The 21,340-nt window shown below is 55.3% G+C and overlaps 10 protein-coding genes across 10 annotated transcripts; 7 read left to right on the forward strand and 3 right to left on the reverse strand.

Moving 5' to 3' along the window:
• Nucleotides 1–306: 306 nt before the first annotated feature.
• On the forward strand, nt 307–2,491 carry FAA2 (medium-chain fatty acid-CoA ligase faa2; the record flags this gene model as incomplete). The annotated part of the gene is made up of 2 exons (XM_064800220.1): nt 307–2,315; nt 2,389–2,491. The coding sequence occupies 2 exons, from the start codon at nt 307–309 to the stop codon at nt 2,489–2,491; spliced, it is 2,112 nt and encodes a 703-aa protein (XP_064661559.1).
• Nucleotides 2,492–3,696: 1,205 nt separating this feature from the next.
• LTR77_002962 (uncharacterized protein) lies at nt 3,697–4,325 on the forward strand (the record flags this gene model as incomplete). Its single annotated transcript, XM_064800221.1, has 3 exons — nt 3,697–3,787; nt 3,855–4,146; nt 4,211–4,325. 3 exons carry the CDS (start codon nt 3,697–3,699, stop codon nt 4,323–4,325), a joined length of 498 nt encoding a protein of 165 aa, XP_064661560.1.
• Nucleotides 4,326–5,081: 756 nt separating this feature from the next.
• Nucleotides 5,082–6,203, forward strand: LTR77_002963 (uncharacterized protein; the record flags this gene model as incomplete). The annotated part of the gene is made up of 1 exon (XM_064800222.1): nt 5,082–6,203. The coding sequence occupies one exon, from the start codon at nt 5,082–5,084 to the stop codon at nt 6,201–6,203; it is 1,122 nt and encodes a 373-aa protein (XP_064661561.1).
• A 153-nt stretch (nt 6,204–6,356) lies between these two features.
• On the reverse strand, nt 6,357–7,879 carry MET15 (Homocysteine/cysteine synthase; the record flags this gene model as incomplete). Its single annotated transcript, XM_064800223.1, has 3 exons — nt 6,357–6,576; nt 6,632–7,751; nt 7,828–7,879. The coding sequence occupies 3 exons, from the start codon at nt 7,877–7,879 to the stop codon at nt 6,357–6,359; spliced, it is 1,392 nt and encodes a 463-aa protein (XP_064661562.1).
• A 481-nt stretch (nt 7,880–8,360) lies between these two features.
• LTR77_002965 (uncharacterized protein) lies at nt 8,361–12,826 on the reverse strand (the record flags this gene model as incomplete). The annotated part of the gene is made up of 2 exons (XM_064800224.1): nt 8,361–12,723; nt 12,759–12,826. The coding sequence occupies 2 exons, from the start codon at nt 12,824–12,826 to the stop codon at nt 8,361–8,363; spliced, it is 4,431 nt and encodes a 1,476-aa protein (XP_064661563.1).
• A 1,751-nt stretch (nt 12,827–14,577) lies between these two features.
• LTR77_002966 (uncharacterized protein) lies at nt 14,578–15,092 on the forward strand (the record flags this gene model as incomplete). Its single annotated transcript, XM_064800225.1, has 2 exons — nt 14,578–14,963; nt 15,077–15,092. 2 exons carry the CDS (start codon nt 14,578–14,580, stop codon nt 15,090–15,092), a joined length of 402 nt encoding a protein of 133 aa, XP_064661564.1.
• Nucleotides 15,093–15,312: 220 nt separating this feature from the next.
• Nucleotides 15,313–16,203, forward strand: LTR77_002967 (uncharacterized protein; the record flags this gene model as incomplete). Its single annotated transcript, XM_064800226.1, has 2 exons — nt 15,313–15,562; nt 15,617–16,203. The coding sequence occupies 2 exons, from the start codon at nt 15,313–15,315 to the stop codon at nt 16,201–16,203; spliced, it is 837 nt and encodes a 278-aa protein (XP_064661565.1).
• A 445-nt stretch (nt 16,204–16,648) lies between these two features.
• Nucleotides 16,649–17,110, forward strand: LTR77_002968 (uncharacterized protein; the record flags this gene model as incomplete). The annotated part of the gene is made up of 1 exon (XM_064800227.1): nt 16,649–17,110. One exon carries the CDS (start codon nt 16,649–16,651, stop codon nt 17,108–17,110), a length of 462 nt encoding a protein of 153 aa, XP_064661566.1.
• A 1,412-nt stretch (nt 17,111–18,522) lies between these two features.
• LTR77_002969 (uncharacterized protein) lies at nt 18,523–19,124 on the forward strand (the record flags this gene model as incomplete). Its single annotated transcript, XM_064800228.1, has 2 exons — nt 18,523–18,625; nt 18,706–19,124. 2 exons carry the CDS (start codon nt 18,523–18,525, stop codon nt 19,122–19,124), a joined length of 522 nt encoding a protein of 173 aa, XP_064661567.1.
• Nucleotides 19,125–19,504: 380 nt separating this feature from the next.
• Nucleotides 19,505–20,722, reverse strand: TSR3 (ribosome biogenesis protein tsr3; the record flags this gene model as incomplete). Its single annotated transcript, XM_064800229.1, has 1 exon — nt 19,505–20,722. One exon carries the CDS (start codon nt 20,720–20,722, stop codon nt 19,505–19,507), a length of 1,218 nt encoding a protein of 405 aa, XP_064661568.1.
• Between the last annotated feature and the right edge of the window lie 618 nt (nt 20,723–21,340).

Consider the following 21,340-nt stretch of genomic DNA (forward strand, 5'->3'; position numbering starts at 1 on the left):
TCCTTATTCATCCCCTCCTCTCTCTCATCCATCTCGTACTCCAGCTTTGCATTCATTGTCCATTGGCTCATCTCAGTCCATCTTCTGCTGTCTCTTCCCGTGCGCTCGGCGATACGGCCTCTGATCCTGGACCTGATCCTGCAGATTCGAGACAGAGGAGTGTGCTGCTAATCGACACATCGATCCATAGATCTACACCTACCCAGTCCAGCATCGCACAACCCGTCGTGCACCGTTACCCTAGTACAACCTCGCTTGCGCCATCCCCACAGTCACGAGCACCGCATTGCGCGCAACGACGACAAAATGGCCTGTCCAGCATTAGAACACGCAGCGAAACTCGTCCCTCCTCCTCCGCCTGGAGCGCCGCACAGCGTTCCCGTTGCCGGCACCGAGCAAAGCGGGAGAAGCGCCATATACAGGCATTGGAGACAGACGGATGGACTGTTGCACACCCTCGATCCAGACGTCAAGACAGCGCACGATATCTTCGAACAGACAGCCAAAAGGTTGCCGAAGGGCAACTGTCTAGGAGCTCGTCCGTACGATCCTCATACAAAGACCTTTGGGCAGTTCCAATGGCAGAGTTACGCGGGAGTGCAAAAGCGGAGGGCGGACTTTGGCGTTGGGCTGGTGGCTCTACATGAACAGCTCGGAATCAAGGCGAAGCAATACGGTGTTGGACTGTGGTGTCAGAATCGCCCGGAATGGCAGATTGTCGATCTGGCGTGCATGTCGCAATCGTTGTACAGCGTTTCCATCTACGATACGCTGGGCCCGGACACGACGGAGTACATCATCAACCACGCGCAGTTGACTTCCGTCTGCACTTCGCTGTCGCATGTCCCGACGCTGCTGAAGCTTGCACCGAGATGTCCGAGCTTGAAGCTGATTATCTCGCTGGACCCGTTGGAGACTGGCGAGGAGCTGGCGGGGACGTCGAAGAAGGCTCTGCTGAACGCCATGGCTGCCGAACACGGCGTACAGGTATATCCCATGAGCGAAGTCGAGAACCTTGGCGAAGCAGCGCCTCAGCCATACCAAGTACCGCGTCCGGACGACATCGTGACCATCAACTACACCAGCGGCACGACCGGCAACCCAAAGGGCGTGATGCTCACGCATGCGAACGCTGTTGCTGCGGCTTCAACGGCTCTGTCGATGACACAGTTTCAGGGTAACGATGTCATCTGTTCGTACCTACCGCTGGCGCATATCTATGAGCGTGTGACCGAGCACTCAGCTCTGTGGGCTGGGACGGCCATTGGGTACTTTCATGGTAACATTCTAGAGCTGACGGATGACCTGAAGATGCTGCGACCGACCTCCTTCGTCAGTGTTCCGAGGCTGTACAACAGATTCGGTGGCGCTATCAAGGGCCAAACGATCCAGCAAGCAGGCTTCAAGGGGGCGCTGTCCCGGCGAGTCGTCAACACCAAACTCGCCAACATGAACGACGCAGCGCCCGGCAAAGCGACTAACAAACACATGCTCTACGACCGCATCTGGTCCCGCAAAGTCGCCGCCGCCCTGGGTCTCGAACGCGCCCGCACCATGGTCTCCGGCTCCGCGCCCATCGACCCCTCCCTTCAGCAGTTCCTCCGCGTCGTCTTCTCCAACAACTTCATCCAAGGCTACGGCCTCACGGAAACCTACGCCATCGGGCTCGCCCAACTCTCGGGCGACTTCAGCTCCGGCACCTGCGGGGCGGTCGCGCCAGCCACAGAGCTCTGCCTGATGGACGTGCCGGATATGGAATACCTGTCCACCGACTCCCCGCACCCACGGGGCGAGCTACTGATCCGCGGGACGACGGTGTTCAAAGAGTACTACAAAAACGACGCCGAGACGCAGAAGGCCTTCACCGAAGACGGCTGGTTCCGCACCGGCGACATCGCGTCTGTCGACGAGCTGGGCCGCTTCCGCATCGTGGATCGCGTGAAGAATGTCCTCAAGCTTGCGCAGGGTGAGTACATTTCCCCCGAACGCATCGAGAACGTGTATCTCGGAAACCTGCCCTGGCTCGCGCAGGGGTACGTGCATGGCGATAGCACGCAGTCGTCGCTGGTAGCGATCTTCGGTTTCCAACCGGACATGTTCGCCGGGTTCGTGAGTAAAGTGCTCGGCAAATCGATCTCGCAGACGGATATCCAGGCCCTCGCAGCCGCGGCGCAGGAGCAGAAGGTGCGGAAGGCGGTGTTGGCGGAGCTGGCGAAGGTGGGGAAGAAGGCCAAGTTTAACAGTTGGGAGAATGTGAAGGCGGTGCGGGTGTTGGCCGAGCCGTTTAGTATTGAGAATGAGATGTTGACGCCGACGTGAGTACCTTACCTTCACCTGTTGATGAGCGTTGAGAAAGCATAAAGGGAGCGATGCTGACTTGTGAGATAGATTGAAATTGAAGCGGCCGCTGGCGGCGAAGAAGTATCGGGGGTTGATTGATGAGATGTATCGGGAGATTGAGGAGGGTGGGCAGGTAAGGGCGAAGTTGTGATTGAGGGCGTCACAGAATGGCGTGGCTTTCGAGCGCGTTGGTGTGGTATAGATCAGGAGAAGCATATGTTGTGTTAGACGAAGAGATGGGAATGGAAATGTACAACCTACTACAGCCTAGAACAACAGTCTACATTGCGAATTCTGCATCTGCTCCGTGTTCCGTGAGACTTTCGTGAGGAGACTGGCCTGGCTTGCCTGTGTTTGCCATATCGAGTACGTACAATTAGAAAGACAGCTCTCCTGACCGTATTGGCGGCGCACTATTGCCTCCTTTCCATCAACTCACTTCTCCAAGCCGGTCACCTGAGGCGCTCGGTACAGTATTGCCGTGCCCAGCCTTGTCTTCTTCCAAGAGTAGGCGGCGGAAGGGTGATACATGAGACCACCTGATCGCTCGCCACGGCTCTACGCGTGTCTCCTGACGACTCCCAAGTTGGCTCAGCTGGGCGTGGAAGGCTTGTGGCGAACACTGCGGCCAGCGTCCACGAGTGGTGTGTACTGTAGATATTGCTGTCAACGCACTATCCCGAGTCGCGAAGGTGTAGCTGCGACATCGGTAAGAGATACATAGGAGTATGTAGGATGAAGTGAAGCCCAACCCGCGCAATCTCCAAACAAAACTGCCCCAACTCTCAAACTCACGTTTCACACCACTCCCGCACGAGCCAAACCTACCCACCAATCTGGTGGCGCGCAAGGAACATCACGCCACAACGGCCACGATCAGCAGACCCGCATTCGGGGGGATGGGGGTTTGATGAGGAGGATCTGCGCGCTCTCAAGGTCAGACAACGAACGCGTTTGCGACAAGGACGAGCCAAAACTTGGCTGTGCTGCTGCTGCGCAGTCTTTCTTCCTTCCTGATGGTACACGACGTCTTCTTCGTCAGCTTTGTTCACCTAGAGTGATCTTCTATTCTCTGCGACCTTGAGGTTGTGATTGTTCTTCCTATTCTTGACGTTCATTGAATACCTGCCTACCTTACTTACCGGCCTATTGTGAGAAAGTGGTTTGTTTGACGAGTGCATTCCAACGCCTACCACACGACACTTCGCGTAATCTCTGAGATCGCGCGACACATTCACGACTCTTCTGGGAAGAGAAAACACCTAGTCGCGACGAGCTACAGCAAAGCGACATCAACATCGACACCTACTCCACTGCCTCACGCAGAGTCGCATCCAGCGACCACCCACCACTAACATGGTCGACTTCGCCTCCCGCACCGTCGTGCTCGCCCTGCGCATCGTCCAGTTCATCTTCGCAATCATCGTCCTCGGCCTGGAAGCCTACGGTAGGCCTCCCCTTCCCCCTCCCGCATCTCCCCTCACCCTCCAGCTAACTCCCTTCCCTTGCTGTAGTCGCCCACTGGTGGAACAACTGGCACCACGTCTCCTCGCCCTCGCAAATCAACTTCCTCATTTTCTGCTCCATCTGGACGCTCCTCGCGCTTGCCTACCTCATCGTCGTCCCCTGGCGCTTCGCCGACACCGTCGCGGCGCACAAGTTCGCGATTCTCGGTGCAGAGGCGCTGACAATGCTGTTCTGGTTCGCGGGGTTCGTGGCGCTGGCGGTGTTCTTGAGTGGGCGGGTGTGTTTTGGGCAGGTGTGTAATTGCGCAAAGGCTGGGGCGGCGTTTGGGGCTTTTGAGTGGTGAGTCTTTCCAATAGCAGCAGTGGGTGTGGAAGATGGGGAGTTTGCTGATTGAGGTGGATAGGTTGCTGTTTGCGATCACGACGGCGATGGCGGTGATGCATGTGCTACGCACGAGGGACCGACCGGCGCATAACAACAAGGCGGATCCGAATGTGAATGTTGCGGAGGGAGTATGAGGAGGGAGTATGAGATGGGAGACGGATGCTGCTGGATATGCTTACCATGGGACATGAGCGGATGGAGAGCGGAAGAAAATACTGCTGGGCATGACCTTGCGGTTCGATTTACAAGCGAGGCGTGCCGTCTGATTGATTGCTGCTTATGATACCACCAATGCTACTGCTTCTTTCCACCGAGGGCCAGTGTTCCAGGCTCGCGTCAAAGGTGCTGATGGTTTCTCGGAGGCATGAACGAGCCTCCGCTGGACATGATGGAACTGTAGTCTGACAACGAGGAGCAACGCATGGAGAAGATCAACATCAACCATCAAGTGGAAAATATGGAAGAAATCGCGGCTAATGCAGAGTCAATCGCCAATGGGTTGGGTGGATGTTAGTGAGCAGGCTGACTCGGCTGAGAAGGCGAAGGCCGATCGGTGCTTGCCGGCCAATTTCGCCGATAGAGGCCTCCTTCCGCTTCGTCATCGGGCTGCTTCGAAATCATTCCACTGTGCCACTGCATGAAGGCACTGCTGTTCACACTCACTATATAAGACTCAGGTAGGTCGTTTGCCTTGGCTCCACTCTCACTACACATCTCGTCATTATCCGCCACCACCCGCTCTGATCCTTGTCATCATCTACCGCAATCTATACCACTTCCATCTACAACCCCTCCAAACCGCCACCACGTTCTCCTTCGACTGCCCCTTCCGGATCCCGAAGCTGGCAGGCACTTGTCCAGGTTCTGGATCCTGCAAAGACATCGACATCATGTCTGAAGCCGCCTACGACCACGCCACTGGCAGCACTACTCGCAGCCGCAGCGCCAGCCCTCACGACAGCAGCAACGCCTTCTCCGACAGCGACGACGAAGTCGACGTCGAAGAAGCCACCACCGAACCCGCCTTCACCCTAACCATCCACCTCCACGGCAAACCCATCGACCTCCCCTTCCACGACGCCTCTGCCACCATTCAAGACCTCTCCGACACCGTCGCCGAAGCCCTCCACATCCCCCCCTCCAACCAAAAATTCCACATCACCCCCAAAACCGGCCTGCTCAAACCCCCCTTCGGCAACCCCTCCCTCCCCCTCTCCGACCTCACCTCTAAGAAAATCACCCTCATGGGCGCCACCACAGCCGAAGTCACCGACCTCGAATCCACCCTCCAAGCCCACTTCACCCGCCTCCGCGACCGCGCCTCCGCTCGCGCCGCCGCGCGGCACAATAGACCCTCCAAAACCCGCGACTGGAAAAAAGTCCAAGACGAAGCGCGCTACACCTTCCACACCCTCCGTCCGCTCCCCCACCTCCCGCACCCCGAGAAGTCGCAACGCTTCCTCGAACGCCTCCGCGACGACGCAGGGATCAAGCGCGGCATGCGCACGCACGGCTTCGCGGTCGGGTTGCTGACGGAGATGGACCCCGCGGCGCATACGACGCACGAGTCGCGGACGTTAGGGCTGAATCGGAATCGCGGCGAGGTGATTGAGTTGAGGTTGCGGACAGACGCGTATGATGGGTATAGGGATTACAAAGTCATTCGCAAAACGCTGTGTCACGAGCTTGCGCACAATGTTTGGGGCGAGCATGACGCAAGGTTCTGGAAGCTGTGTCGGGAGATTGAGGCGGAGGTTGATCGGAATGATTGGAGGAGGGGCGGGAAGAGTGTGGGGCAGGAGGAATTTTATAATCCGGAAGATGAGGGCGAGGATGAGGAGGCAGATGGTGGTGGGTGGATGGGCGGGGAGTTTGTGCTTGGGGGTGCGGGTGCAAATGAGGCGGGGATGAGTCGGAGGGATGTCATTGCTAGAGCGGCGGAGGAGAGGATAAAGCGGCAGCATGAGGCGAAGGCCAGGGAGGAGAAGGCGAAGGGGGAGCAGGGGGAGTGAGTGGGATGAAAGGAGATGGTGCTTCTGAGCGTTGAGCGAGGCGTTTTTGATAAATGCACGCGTTGCGACGCTGTGCCCGTTGGATAAGCCATGATACCCTGCTTTTTGGTCTACTTCTTTCCCGAACCTTTGCCTGTGTCAACGTGTAGTCCCCTAAACGACCGGCTTCGTCGGCGCATCAGGGTCGCCGTTGACATCTGCCTTGGTAGGATCACCGTTCTCCTGCGGCTTCGTCGCAGCGTTCTTGAAGCTCTGCTCGAAATCGGCAATGATGTCGTCGATATGCTCTGTCCCGACCGATATCCGGATCAAGTCTTCCGTCACGCCTGAGCCCAGCTTTTCTTCGTCCGACAGCTGCTCGTGCGTCGTCGTCCTGCATTCGCCATGTCAGCCAACAGCTCCCCATTGCGAGAATATATCCGACTCACCAAGGGTGAATAGCAAGCGTCTTCGAATCGCCCACATTCGCCAAATTGCTCACCAGCTTAAACCCATCCACCACCTGACTCCCGCCCTTCTCCCCACCCTTGACCCCAAAGCTCAATACCCCCCCGAAACCCCTTGGTAAATACTTCTTCGCCAACTCATGGCTCTTGTGGCTCTTGAGTCCCGGGTAGCTGACCCAGCTCACATTCTCGTTCTTCTCCAGCCACTGCGCCAGCGCCATCGCGTTCGTGGCGTGGCGCTCGCAGCGCAGGGAGAGCGTTTCGACGCCGAGGAGGAGCTGCTGCGCGGCGAAGGGGTTGAGCGCGGAGCCCAAGTCTCGCAGGATCTCGACGCGCAGGCGGATGATGAAGGTCAGTGGGCCGAATGCATCGAAGAACTTCAGTCCGTGGTAGCCATCGCTGGGCTCGGTCATTTGAGGGAACCGCTTCCTCGCTTCAGGAGTGCCCCAGTCGAATTTCCCGGCGTCCACGACGATGCCGCCAATCGTCGTCCCGTGCCCTCCAATCCACTTCGTTGCTGAGTGCACGACAATATCCGCTCCGTGATCAATCGGCCGGCAAAAGTACCCTCCCGCACCAAACGTATTGTCCACCATCACCGGCACGCCGTGCTCGTGCGCCACTTTGACAATGGCCTCGAGATCCGGCACGTTGTATCGCGGGTTCCCGATCGTCTCGACATAAACAGCTTTAGTCTTCTCATCGATCAGTTTCCCAAATTCCTCGGGCTTGTCCCCATCACCCTCGCGCACGAACTTGGTCGTGATACCCAGACGCGGCATGAAGACTTTGAACTGGTTGTACGTCCCTCCGTACAAATTGCTCGTGCTGACAATGTTGTCCCCTGCGTGGCAGAGCGCCGCTACAGCCATGAACTGCGCGCTCTGGCCGGAGGAGGCTGCGAGGGCAGCGACACCGCCTTCGAGAGCCGCGACGCGCTTCTCGAGCACGTCGACGGTCGGGTTCATGATGCGCGAGTAGATGTTGCCGAATTCCTTGAGGCCGAAGAGGCGGGCGCCATGGGCTGAGTCGTTGAAGGTGTAGGAGGTGGTAGCGTAGATGGGGACGGCGCGGGACTTGGTCGCTGGGTCTGGTTCGGCGCCTGCAGTACATCCATTATGGTCAGTGTACGCTCTATTGAAGTCGTGTCTTGTGTGGTAGGTGTGTGTGTGTATTACCAGCGTGCAGCTGCAGCGTCTCGAACCTCGGTGCAACGTCGTCGCCGCCCATCTTGACTATTTGTTCGCGAAGCTGTTGGAGTCTTGATTGAGCTCTGGGCATGTAGTGGTTCTACAAGTATTTGAAGACAGGATCCGAGGGAGCGGGTTTTTTGGTAGTGTTAATTGCTAAATAGCGAGGTATGATCGCATCAATGGCAGAGACGCCATTTTCGACGTGGGGCAGCTGCGACCCCGCTGCTCCAAATTGTTCCCCTCGCTCGCCATCGCACCGGTTGGTCGAATGAGGGATGGATTTGATGTGGAATTTGACGGCTCGTGCCTGAAACGGGGTTGGAGGATTCCTGTTGCCCGTCTTGTCCGTCTGACAGGCCTTGAAGGCGCATATGTTGGTCAGGTCTCCAGCACTTCTGTGTGGATCGCACTCGCTTTTACGGTGTGTATTCTGCTGCTCTTCGCTCGTCGACGACAACATTTATGGAGCCGTTGTGATACTGTAATAGCCAGTCACGGATGTTTCTGCTCCTGATTCCTCATCCTCCAACATCCTGTCCAGTCGTCGAGCTACCTGGCCTCGAGGAAGGACGGACTGCAGACGACTCTGGAACAAACACCCGCGTCGTCTGCGATGCACTGACCACTTGAACAAGCTGGTCGGCGCACTCGTAGTGGCTTTCACAAGTCAGTGCTGGGGCCAGATCCGTGCTCTGCTCACGATTTGTGTCCTCTGCAGCATGGGCAACATGCACATCGACGTGCGGCAGGGCGTGAAGGCCGGTCATGATCGGTATGAGTAAGACATCAAACGTCTGCCTGGAGCCATTGGAAGCTGTGAAATGAGACCGCTTCAGCCCGCCAATGAGCCAGCATTCTGGGTCGGTGTGGATGTCGTAGACAAAATTGCCTTCAGCATCCTCTCCAGATGCAGTAGACTTGCGGCGCCAACTGGTCGTGGTTTCAACCTGCAGCTGCGCTTTGACTGGTTCACCCTGTTTCAGTATCCGCGCGCCTTTGGAAAATCTGCTCGCCTCCTGCTGTAAGTCAAGTGATGCGCTGTGGACGAAATCGACGCTGGGTACTTCCACGGGAATCTTGATGCTACACTGTAGCTCCTCTGCTACGTGGTCCGGCTCAACAGAGATGGAAGTCTCGGTCTTGTGCCAATCACGCAACCAGTCTGCAATCTCGTTCCGAACAATGTCAGGCAGACCAGCAGTGATCTCAGACCAGCCGATATCCTCATACGATGGTGCAGTCACCTTGTGCTGCTGTGCAGCTTGCTCAGCATCTGCTGGTGCGATCAACAGCTTGCAGCGCTCGTACATGAATGGCAGCAGCAGGCGTGCGAAAGTGGCGAACCTGCTTTCTTTGAGCGTTGTAGCAAGACCCTGCCGCATTTGATGCAGTACCGTGTCCTTGACTAGACTGTACTTGACATCTAGCATGAGCGTAGCATCGCTCTTGTCAGCACGTTCGGCGCTGTCAGAGGTTTTCGCAATCGTGTACACCAGCCTCGCTGGCTGCTGATCCGAGGTATACATCGGCATCGGCAGGGACGGCGGTCTTTCAACAGCATATCTTGCAGACGAACCGAGTGCAGCACTGGAGATCGATATCGGCGTGTGGCTCGCTGCCTTGAAGGTGAAGTTGGAGAACAGTTTGTCGATAGTAAAGTCATCATTGACGTCCACGTCGAGTGCCAGCCGCGTCTGAGGTCGGGCGGAGGTAAGGAAGGTGAACGAGCCATTGGAGGTGGTGTAGCCGACTTCCATGCGAACGAATATCTCCTGCCCAGCTTGCTCCAAAGAGTACGGCACGCGAATCTGGGCTTCGGCGTTGGCAGCAAGCGCACCGAGTGACAGCTGGCCTTGCGGGTCGTCCTCTGGCCTTGGATCGATGTTGTTCGAAAGTGCGTCAGCGAGATGCAGCCTCAACCCAGCCGTAGCAGGCTTGAGCTTCAGGTCGATAGACTTGACATCATTCCATCCTGAGCTCAGGCGGATCTCCAGGTGCCGTGGTTTGTCGATCTGTACGTGCTTCGCGAGAGTCACTTCAGCCTCGAAAGCATGTTGATTCGGGTACAAGAATAGGGCAGGCTGCTTCGGCGCTTGCGCTTGCAGCGTAGTGGTAATATCAACTGTCTCGCTGCTACCTTCCACTGCCTTCGGAGGTTCGTGCACGAAGATTACATTGTTCGTCTGCAGAGCCACGCCATGCAGGATGAATGAGCCAAAGGCGATTGACGTGGACTCCAGAGATACCTCGTTGTGGCCGCGCTTGAGTTTGACATCTGACGCTGCGAGCCAGACTTCTATGTTCGGGTCGTCCACGTTGGCGAGTCGAGCGGCGATGTGGTCTATCTGGACCTCGTCATCCAGCAGATGCCGTAAACGAAGTCGAAGAGAGAAGCCGTCTCCGTCGTCATTATGAACCACTTCTCGATCGAGCATGATGTCGCCAAAGTACAGAGCAGCTGGATTTGAAAGCTCGGTGTCCAAGTGCTTGGAGAATGACAGCGCTTCTGGCAAGACGCCTGCAACATCTGCCACCTCATCGAATGTGGGAGCTCGTCCACTCGTGATACCCTGGGCCACTCGCCATCCGCACGCTTTAGCGGCTAGCGCGAGCAGAGTCGTGACATACTCCTCCTTTCGGTCGAGCTCTTTCAGGCACATGGAGTGCATTCTGAGCGCCTCGACCTCCATCAGACTCCAGGCTTCTTCGGTGTAGAACGGTAGCACGTGTTGGAAGTACGCAGCTGCATAGTTGAAGTCGCCCTGTTGATACTTGAGGATGGCGAGATCGCCGATGATGGATTCTGCACGTTTGCTTTGAGTGGCAGTCAAGTACAGTCGCGTTGCCTGGTTGCTCAGCCGCTCGAATAGCGCGTTGAAGGCTTCTCGAGAAGCCATTGCTGGCTTTAGGGACTGCGCGACTAGGGAAGATGGAGGGGCGTTGGGCACAGACTTCTGGACATCCGCACTTGTGTCGGAGTCGTCATTCAAGTCAACGTCATCCATGTCTGCGGTGTGTTTGTCTTTCATCAGCGCCCAGCCAGATACCCAATTCCTCTGCTTCGCGACGTGCTCCAGCATCTTCCGCTGCATCATCAGCAGCTCTGCGCGATAGGTCACAAGCTCGATCAAGCCAGGTGTTGTTCCAGTAGATCTAGGCGCTTCAAATCCTGGGCTCATCGGTGGGCTCATCAAATCGCTGTCAGACGCCGATTGAAGCGAGTCGCGATTCTGTAGTTCTGACGCTCTGGGTTTACGTGACGGGAGACTGGTTGTGCGCTGCGGGTGAGCGCTGACACCGCCTAAATTGGCAACAGACGGATGCTTGATCCCATTCTGTACTGACTGGCCCCGACCAGGCTCGCTCGTCGTTTCCAGAGCAGGCGAATACGTCTCATGGAGCATCTGCCCGGCCACGATGTAGGTCCAAGACGATACCAGGCTCTCGACGTCAGTATCGGAGATTGGAGTTTCAGTCTTCTTCTCCCACTGCGACGACCGGTAGCTGTACAGATCCTGTCGAAGCGAACGGGCTGCATTGTGGATGAAGTTTGCGCTCCTCCAGCAGACCTCAGATATGAGCACCAGATCCTCGCCTTCGTCTTGCTGAGCAGATCGCGAGCCGAATCGAGATGACTTCGCATTCGCAATGCGCAAGATAAGCGCATTTTGACGAGCGAAAAGGTAGCACGAGAAGTCAAAAACGGAGATGTCGCTCCGAACGATTCTCTCCCGATAGTCCTTTTGAAAAGCACCGACGTTGCCAGATTCTGGAATACCCTCAGATGCGGCGCCATTGGTCTTGGAGCTCTTTGAGCCGACAACTCGATCGATGATATCAGAAGTGAATGGCGCGAACGTGGTGGCCGTTCCGTCGGCTTGACCTCCAGAGATGCTTTTCAACACCGTCTCGAACCCAAGCGAAAGCTCGTCGTAGATCACCAGAGCGTCTTCCACCAACCCAATGCTCTCGAATGCCATAGCCAGACCTTCCTTGTAGATGAAGAACGTACAGAAATTGAAGCCAGGCATTGCGCGACGAGACTCCTGCTCCGCGACGTCTGCCTCGTACTGTCGGACACGAGTATCGAAAGGGCTCAGTATCATCGTCTTGATCTTACCCATCAGATGGTCCCAAGCTTTCTCTCGTTCATCGTGCGTCTCTTCGATAGTGGTCGCCATGGCCGGTGTAGGCAAAAGGTCCGCAGAGACTTGCGCCCTCGTCAAGCGTATCTGCGCAACACGATCTTGCCCGCTCTTGCCTGTCTCGTTGAAGTCCGCTCGCAGCTTGTCGAAGACTGTTCTGGTACTCTTGCCAGGTAGCTTCATGCCTTGCTTTCGCTCTTTCAGCTCCTCCGAGTCTCTCGAAGACTCCCTCCATCTTGGCTCGCTCGAGGCGATTGTGTCTGGAATCACCACATGTATGATCATCCAATCGAAGGCATCGTGGTTCTCGCCTTTGCCTTTCTTGCTCGCTGCGGCATTGTCGCGCACCCATTCCCTAATCTTCTTCCGCTCCGTAGCCTTGTAGGTGTCCTTATCATCCGCTCTCAAGATATAGAGCTTCAAGTATGGGCTTGTCTGTAGCCCGGGAATCTGGTGCCTGCGCTCCTTGACTCCATCTTTGCGAGGATCCACACCGCTTCGAACAATGTCGAAGCTGGTCGCGCCGTCTGAATCGGTCTTCTGCGCTGGCCTCAAGCTGTTCCTCGTGAAGTTGTCCGGCACGAAGTCGAGGTGCAAAGAGTTGATCTTCCGCAAAGGTCGTGTTGGCGATCTCCATATCAGGTTGCGGACCGGTAGCCGCGCGGCGATATCGTTCGATATGAGCGCGAAGACACCGTGTGGGTCATGGTATTCCACTGCCGCGACGGTCAGCAAGCTATGCAGCCTTTGTGTGACGTTTGTAACGCCTACCTGTCACCTTCGAGGAGCTCGAGGTGTCCATTGCTCCCCCAGTGTGGTATGCTCGCTCCCCGCTGCATTGCGCTTACCGCAGGTCAAGCGTATGTGCTAGACCTCATGGCACTCCATGGGAGCAAGCATTAATGCGAGTGGCGAGGACTGCGAGTGTGCAATACTGCATACATGTGCATTGTCGGCATGTGACAGCAGGTGCTCAATCGGGCAAGCGCTGAGCACAGGGCGATCGTAGCGCATCGTCTTCTCAGGCGAATGGAACTCCAAAGAAATCCTGCTATAAACCACGAGTATATCCTGCAACACGCATTGGACGCCGTCCGGCGCCTTACATAGGCATACCATGGTCCTCAACATAATGGAGTACCCAGCGGCCCTAAGGCTCCTGGTGACCTCGACAGACCAGCAGACTCTGGGCAGACGACCAAGGTACACGCGGACCAGGGAATGGACCTTGAGCAATCAAGCATCGATCATTATTGAGGTGCTTGCCGTATTCACTATCATGCTCATCGACAGCTGCGAGGAATGCAAAGCCGATATCTGGTGAAGCACAGTCTTTGCCGTTCCATTCTTTCTTCACTACTTCAACCTACCGCCCTCGATTCTGACAGACCAACCAGGGTATTACGGCCAACAACTATGTCGTCCGGATACACACTGCTATATGGAAGAACCAGGTCCGACACGCTTATCAGACCCGCCTGTTTCACTGGGGAGTGATGGTCACTCACAGCAGAAACATCAAGGGACTAGTGTCACCGCAAGCGAGCGAGAACAAGTTGGACGATTTCCTGTAGGTCTAGCGGCGCCCATCAACCCTCAGGCTGATCCACCGCGACGACCGTCACTACACTCTGCTTCTGAAATCCCCCGGCATCTCCCTCCTCCATCTGGAGTTGCCCACGACATCCCCGTCCTGTATGGCCTAGGTAGCAGTACACATCGTCTAAACAGTAAGCTACACACTCAATCCCACGCTCAAGGTTGTTCCAAGCCTTGATTGCTCTCCGCCCCACTGACCGGTTCCTCTTCGTCCATCCACCAGCACCCAGAGCTCCTATCGAACGGATGCATGTCATATCTACACTACCCTTTTCAAGGTCATCCTCCCGCTACCGGAACGCGAACCTTACCCTCTTCGCAGGCGCAGAGGCATGCTACACGTTCCCACTGTTCGAGCTCCCAAATGACGACGCCCTCTTGCAGATTCTCCAAAGGCACAACGCCCCAAATATTCGCTATGTATCGCTTCGCTTTCAAATGCACCGCTCGCCGTGGGATCCTGAAACATACCACGATACCAAGGAAGCGATCCAAGTGATGATGCCACTATTAAGCTACTGTCAATTCACAATTGGCGTGGAGAGCTTTTTGATCAACCCCTCGCTTCATCTGGCATGATTTGGGCATAGTCTTCATGATGTTTAGGCAAGCGGGAGAACGCATGTATCAGAGGGCACTGATCGAGCAGAGGAGCGACAAGGCTCTTGGGGACTTGGACGATGACCTGACTGTCTATGCCCTTTCGCGGCAGCGCTGTTGATTGTTTCTGGAGGCCACGAGCTCCAAAGCAGCAGGAAAACAAAGGGAGGTTCAGGAAAGCAGTAAGTTCACTCCATCGAATTGGTCAAGCTGAGTACAACTCCCACAATGCTCGGATAGTGACATCTCATGATCTCTAGATCTCCATCCACTGGTCAGGCCCGAGCATGTCGAGCTATCGTTTATCATTCCGTGGGTATGGTCGCGCCATGGGCAGCGCAATGGCACTATCTCGTTCGTGGACCTCGAGCTTCCCAACAACCATACCCTCATGCAGTTCCTGAGCGCCGCTCCTCCCAAGCACATTCGCCGTGTGACCGCCCGCTTCATGGTAAATCAATCGTCAGTCCACCCGGACAACCAAAAGGAGCTTTCGGCAACAATTGAGCTGCTGATGCCAATCCTTGCAAACTGCGAGCCTTGCGACTTCAATCTCGTTGTTGAGGACGGAGAATACGGTTCCATATCAAAGCATGAGCACAAGCGCGTTCACGAGTTCATCGTCAAAACGTTCACCGAAATGGGCGAAGGCATATTGGGAAGACAGATCAAGGCGAGGAAAGGTGATGTGGTGATCTGGAAGACGGAGAAGGATCCAACGATCTATGCTGTTGTTCCTGAGGTTCCACCATTCCCACAAGACGCGATGGACCTCACGTATGCTGCTACATGCGTTGGGGGTGTGAGCGTGTCACCAGGCAGTGTACCTAGGGCTCGCTCTCGTGCTTGTCGTTCGTCAGTACGTGCAAGCATTTGCGTGTCTTTTTTAGCCATCGGCGCAAATAGGCAGTGAATTGTTTGTGCTATTCTCCTGGTGGCCTCGTCATCAACCCAACGATGTAGCAGTCGTGAATGAGTGAGTGTGAGCGCCACCGGGCTCTAAAGCCTCTCCTGCAGGCCATCTTTTGCCATTCTCTGTTCATACCAAGCGATCGAGTGATAACATTGGACATCAAGCCCGTCTACTAGCTCCATTGATTGCAGCGTGAGATCTGAACCTACAGCAATGTCGTCCTCCGGCGAAAAGCGAGAGCCTACCAGAAACGAAGCAACTTCCACGAAAGGCAAATCGAAGAAGCGTTATCCGGTATTCTTCGTTCCAAATAAAAATCGATCACCGGGAGGAGGACAACCCGCGGATAAGAGCATTCCGAAGAAGTCGATCGTCGAGGGGACAGTTCCGGAGAGTAGTGTCCTGCAGGAGGAGAGCACTCCAAAGAAGACACCCTCGGCTAGGCAAGTTCGGTGGGAGATGCGTAGGTTCGTCCTTTTCTGAATGGCATGCAGAATCGCTGACAAGTGCGCTGCAGCCCCGTATGCATCTCCTGAGCCAGTCGACTTCGTGAAGACTGCTCGGCAGGTCGAGGTAGTGTTCATCCTTCCCTTCTCGCAGACTGCCGGAAAGACTCCGAACTGCAACTTGGTTGTATTTGCCAATGGCAACGCCAACCGGAAGAGCAGCTTTTATATCGAATTAACCAACGATAAGGCCATCATGAGCGTCATGAAGAGAAATGAGATGGACAGCATCGTTCGTATGACCGTTCGATTCCTGCTGCACGATTTACCGTCATCCCTCGAGGTGAGGGAAGAGATCCGGAGCTCCATTTGGGCTGTCTTGCCTCCAAACCCTACTGCGCCAGTAGCGATTCGATTCAAAGATATTTCGGTGAAAGAAGGCAGTGCAAAAGCTCGAGAGGCTGAGGCGGCCTTCTGTAGAAATGAAGTAATGTCCATCTTCGGTCGTGTGGCGACGGATTGGGCCAGAAAGTATCCTGGTAACGGTATGTCGATGAAGCCAGGCGACAAGGGAGTGTGGGGCTTGCAAATTGACGAGCGCGATTTCGAGGTTTATGAGTTCGTTTCACCACGGTCACAGGAGCAGGAGGGTGTTTAGTGGTGGCGTGCCATCGAATCTGTTCCAGGAATCCATGTTGGCAGCTTGACAGTTGAGTTTAGATAGCGATGTAACAACGGTCTGGTTGACCGAACCGCGAGATCCAGGTGAAGTGCTCTCGCATGCCTTTTGGCCTGGCCAGGTGATTTCTTGACGAGCTGGAGTTCGCTGTTGGCGTAGGAGGCAGCCGTGCCTATTGTCAAAAGCCTTCATTCATTGCAATGCGGTAGCACAAACATGCTTGCACTCGATAATAAGAGAGCCTTCTCTCGTTTCGCAATCCGCTTCACTTCTCCCACAAACACATTCACACATTGAGCTTGATCATACCCGATCGGTCTCAACGAAACCGGACGTCTCATCGTCCCCACACAGCAAGAGCAGAGAACGCCGTATCCGAGCTGGCGAGACCCGTTGTGTTGTTGAATCTTCCTGGACCAAGGCCATGGCTCTGGCACTCGTCCGCTTCGCATGCCCTTTCGAGAACGCCTGGGGCAATACGACACAGCATCTTCGCATCATCAACAGCGGAGACGCACATGATCAAACGACATGGGGATACGGTGAACCGAAGATCGCGCTGGACGTCTTGCAGGCTACTGGAATGCCGCGTATAAGCAAGGTGGACGTTGCATTCATGCTGCATGCCCCACCGGACGATCCAGGATGCAAACGAGACATCACCGCATGTATGCTGTCGCTGATGCCGATCGCCAATGTTGCGGACTTTGTGTTCTCGGTCAACAATTCGGACACATGGCGGAACCTGGTCATCGCTATATTCACGCGGGTGGTGGAGGAGGTATTTGACAGGGCTCCTGGTGAAGGAGTGGTATCGTATCCTGGAGAAACCAGTGGCTCGCGCTCCAGACCAATAACGATATACGCAGTTGCGCCGGATCAGTGAACGTGGTTGTAGCCAGGGATTATGTTCGTAGTTTGCGGCGTTTGATCTACGTAGCAATGTAAGGATGGTCTGGTTGATCGCCACAAAGCTCACGAGCGAAACCTTCAAGTTCTCCGTACAAAGAGGTGAAACAGTTGGTTGAGATCAGGTGATGTGGAATGTTCGCTGGTCCGGCCGCGTGCGCTCATGATGAGCCGGTATTTACTGTTGGCGTCAATCCGCAGCAGTCCATATAGTCAGAGGTCGTCATTCCTGGCCGTATTGTAGCACAGAAGGCCTGCGATCCAGAACATATAGGGCCCCGTTCCGCTCGAAGTTCTCTTTTCCATTTCCAACCCCATAGCTTCCTCCAGACTTGGCGATCCCATTGGACACAACAACTTCTCCCAACCACCAACCCACATCTCTTCGAAAGAAACAAGACAATGGACCAGGTCATCATCGAGTTCGAATGCCCCATGGATGGTGAACACTCAACTGCTCACCCCATTCGGAACGGCGCCTCTGGACCGGTTCACAATGAAGTCGTCCGCTTCAACGTTCTGGATGGGCCCAACTCTCTGCGGGACAAATATCAGCAGCACAGCCTCCCGTTTCCCAGGAGAGTCGACATCCACTTTATGCTACATGAACATCCTAACCAGCCTGATTGCCAACGAGACATCATAGCCTGTATGCGAACGTTGGTGCCGATGGGAACTGGTGCAGCATTCCGCTTCCAGGTCAACAACTCGAGCAATCACGCAGACATCCCGAAGATTATCACGATGTTTCGATGGGTCGTGGAGCGGGTCATTGGGGAGACCCCCAGGTTACGGACTGATAGATTTTCCAGGCGACAACAATCTGTGGCGTATCAACGAGCCCTTTACCGCCTATGCGATTGCGCCTCACGGGGGTCCAGGAGACACGCATCTGTAGCGGAGATGCAGAGTTCAAGTCATGGTACAGTGCAAGGCCCCATCGGTGGCGGTACACATCGAGGCTATGCCTCTGTCCGCCTTGCCAGTGACCCATAGGTATCCATTGCTCAGTATGTATGTAGCTACGTCTGGTTGACGCAATGCATCTTTCGAGCTAAGTATCTTTCATTTTGCCTTGTACCGGTGGACTGCCGATCTCTCCTGTGTGCTCTGCGTAGACTGGCCGGAAGCTTGCCCGCTTCGTGCAACGACTGGGAGTCCGAAGGTGCTGCTTCGGCCTTGGTTGGAACCGCGGTGAATGTGCCACCATGAACCCATGGAATCAGCGCTGTCGTGTAGCCATGGCACAGCAAACATTCCGTAGAGCACAAACACACCCGCTGTTCAACGTATAGGCTCTCTTCCCCTTATCCACTCAAGCGCAACTCCATGCGCAACTTCTTCTCAAACCTCTACAACTTCTCACCGATTCTTGATTCCTCGATCACAATGCAATCCTCCCATGGTCGTGACGACCAAGGAGAGAGATGGCTCTCACGGGACTCAACATACTTGAGAAGCAACGCTGCCAAAGGCAAGCAGCCCCAGAGCAGTAAGTCATCCACTCAGCGAGGGCAACGATATCTTGATACGCAAGGGCGGACACTGACGGCCTGGACACCGTCTCTGTAGGCCCTGAACAGTCACCACATGTCGAAAGAATCGATTTGACCTTCGAGCTTCCCTTCAGCAAGTTCTCATCAGACAAGCCAGTCTGCTCCTTTGGCGCAGTCCCCGGTAGGCTGGAAACCCTGGATCTCCACAAGACCGACTTTTACGAGCTGGAGCTTCCAAACGACGATTCCCTCGTCCAGCATCTGGCTGCAAAGAACCTCACGGATGTCCGACTTGTCGAACTACTCTTCCGAATGGAGTACGTCCACAATCACCCCGAAACAGCGGCAGACCTCGAACGAATCGTGCGCACGCTGGTGCCGCTCTTAGAGAAGGCAGAGATTTCTTTCCGAACGTTTTGGAACCACGATCCCGAACCTGGGACTTCGTACGAAGAATGGAAGGCTTATAACGTTCGGAACCGGGAGCCATTGTAATGATGTTCAAGTGCGCTGGAGAGGAGATGTGGGCGAAGAGAGTTGGAGAGGAGAAGTATAGCAGGGAGGTCAAGGTCCGAAAGTCTGATGAGACGCAAATCCGGGTGAGAGGTGACCCTCGTTTGTATGGCCTGAGAAAGGTCGACAAGTCAAATTGGCATCTACCTCGACCAGCATGAAGAGCTGCAGCGGAAGATGCGGGTATTCAGGATGCCATGTTGCTTGCGTCGAGGATTTTGGCAACGAGAACTTATGGTAGCAGGAGTTTTGGCAAGTGCCTGGTGCTGCAATGAGTGATTTGAAGGATGCGATGCTTTAGGTAGTCTGCCGTATGTACCAGGTTTGCAGCAACTGCATCCGAGCGTTACACTGCCGACGTCTCACGGCGGCCACTTGCCCGGCGCCGACACGACGTTTCTTGAGAACGTAGCACTAAGCTTGCCATCCTGCTCCATGGCTCTCTTCCGCTGCGCTGCCGTAATTCCAGCTTTGTCGGTAACGGGCGCAGCATTCATGATGTTGTCAAAATCGTCATCATCTCCAGCTCCCACGTCTGAGCCTGACTCTGCGTCTGAATCGTCGGCTATCGCTGCGGTACCCAAAGGACGCTCGATCCGTTCCGGAGCTTGTCTGGCGTCTGGTTCTGCAGGCTTCGGATTTGCGAACGGCTTGGAGGCCAGCACTCTTCGCCTGAGCTCGGCCATTTCTTCTTCATCGTCCGAAGGAGGCAGATCGTACGGGTCCTTGTCTTCCTCCTCATCCTCGCGTAACACCGGCTGCTCTCCAGGCTTTGGACCACCCAGCTGTATCCCGCCCATACTGCTCGCATCACTGTCCTCATCATCGCCACTTCCCTCGTCGTCCTCGTCGTCATCGTCAACATCCAGCTGCCTCCGGTTCATATTTCCACCCCTCCACGCATCATCCTTATCATTTTCCCTCTGCTCCCGATCATCTCTCCACTCATTCTCAACCTTCGCCAACCACGCCTCCTCCGCCTTCTTAACTCCCTCCTCATCCTCACACGCCGCGTACTTCTTCAGCACCGCCTCATTAATGCTCAAGAACGCTTCCCCGTAGCTGAAAGTCGCCAGCACCTCCTCCGCCCAGTCCTTATGCCCACAAATCGCAAAGCAAGCCGCCAGCGCCTCCACACAGTTCAACCGCCACGGCCGTCCATAGTTCGTCGGATTCGCGGCGATCAGATACGGCAGCAACCTGGGATTCGGCCCGCCTATCCTCGTGAACGGTACCTCTTCAATCCTCTTCCAGCTCGCCTCAACCACAGCCGCACCATATTGCTCCAAGATCGGCCGGTCCGCGGGACTCAGCAAGACCTTCGCCTTCGGGCTCACGACCACACCGGCGTGCTTCTGCCCAACGTGCAGCTCGCGCATGAGACCGAGACGCATAAGTCGCTTGCCGGAGCAGCGTTTGGCATCGCAGTGGTTCAGGTCCCACGCGGCGGCTTTGAAGGACGGTCTCTTGTTGCCGCCGAGGCCGTCATCGCGTTCGGGGTGGGTGTGCTGGGCGTAGGTGCGTTTGGGGTTGTTAGAGCCCTTCTTGCCTTTGCCAGTGAGATCCTTTTTATGGCGCATCGTGTTGTGAGTGTGGTGGGCGTGGATGTAAGTTGAGAGGCTGTACAACGTGGCGGAGGAGCTGGTGTCACGCGAATGCTGACGTCGAAACATAGCTTATCGATACACGAGTCATGCGAATATCAATCAGACGAAACCGCCCAACATGGCTACCTTTATAAGATTATTGCAAACTCCCACATCTATCTCAAGCAAGCCGTTGGCGGTAAAGATCATGGCCTAAATGAAATGGCATGCGTACCCTAATCAAATTACGGTTAGAAAGGTACATGTGATGAGTTCGGCTCGCTTACATACGGGTAACGACGTACGGTAGTATAATCCGCCCGTCGAGTGGGTAGTGGTCGAGCCTACCCCTCATCACGTTGAATTGAGATACTCCTCTCACGCTCCGAGAGGCGTGGGTTGGAAACAGAGCATGGGATATGCTATTGAAGATGATTCAAAATGAATCCATAGAAAAAAAAATCAAGTCCAGTGGAAAGATGGGGGGTATGTTGAGGACGGATGGAGTCGTAGATAGAAATGATGTAAACCCTTCACTGGTGGTTTGGTCTCTCCCAATATGGGATTTGTTCTTTTGTCCTCCTGAAGTCCTAGGTTTTTGGCTGGAAGGAT

Source organism: Saxophila tyrrhenica (assembly GCF_035928015.1).
Source record: "Saxophila tyrrhenica strain CCFEE 5935 chromosome Unknown scaffold_4, whole genome shotgun sequence".
NCBI classification, from domain to species: Eukaryota; Fungi; Ascomycota; class Dothideomycetes; order Mycosphaerellales; family Extremaceae; genus Saxophila; species Saxophila tyrrhenica.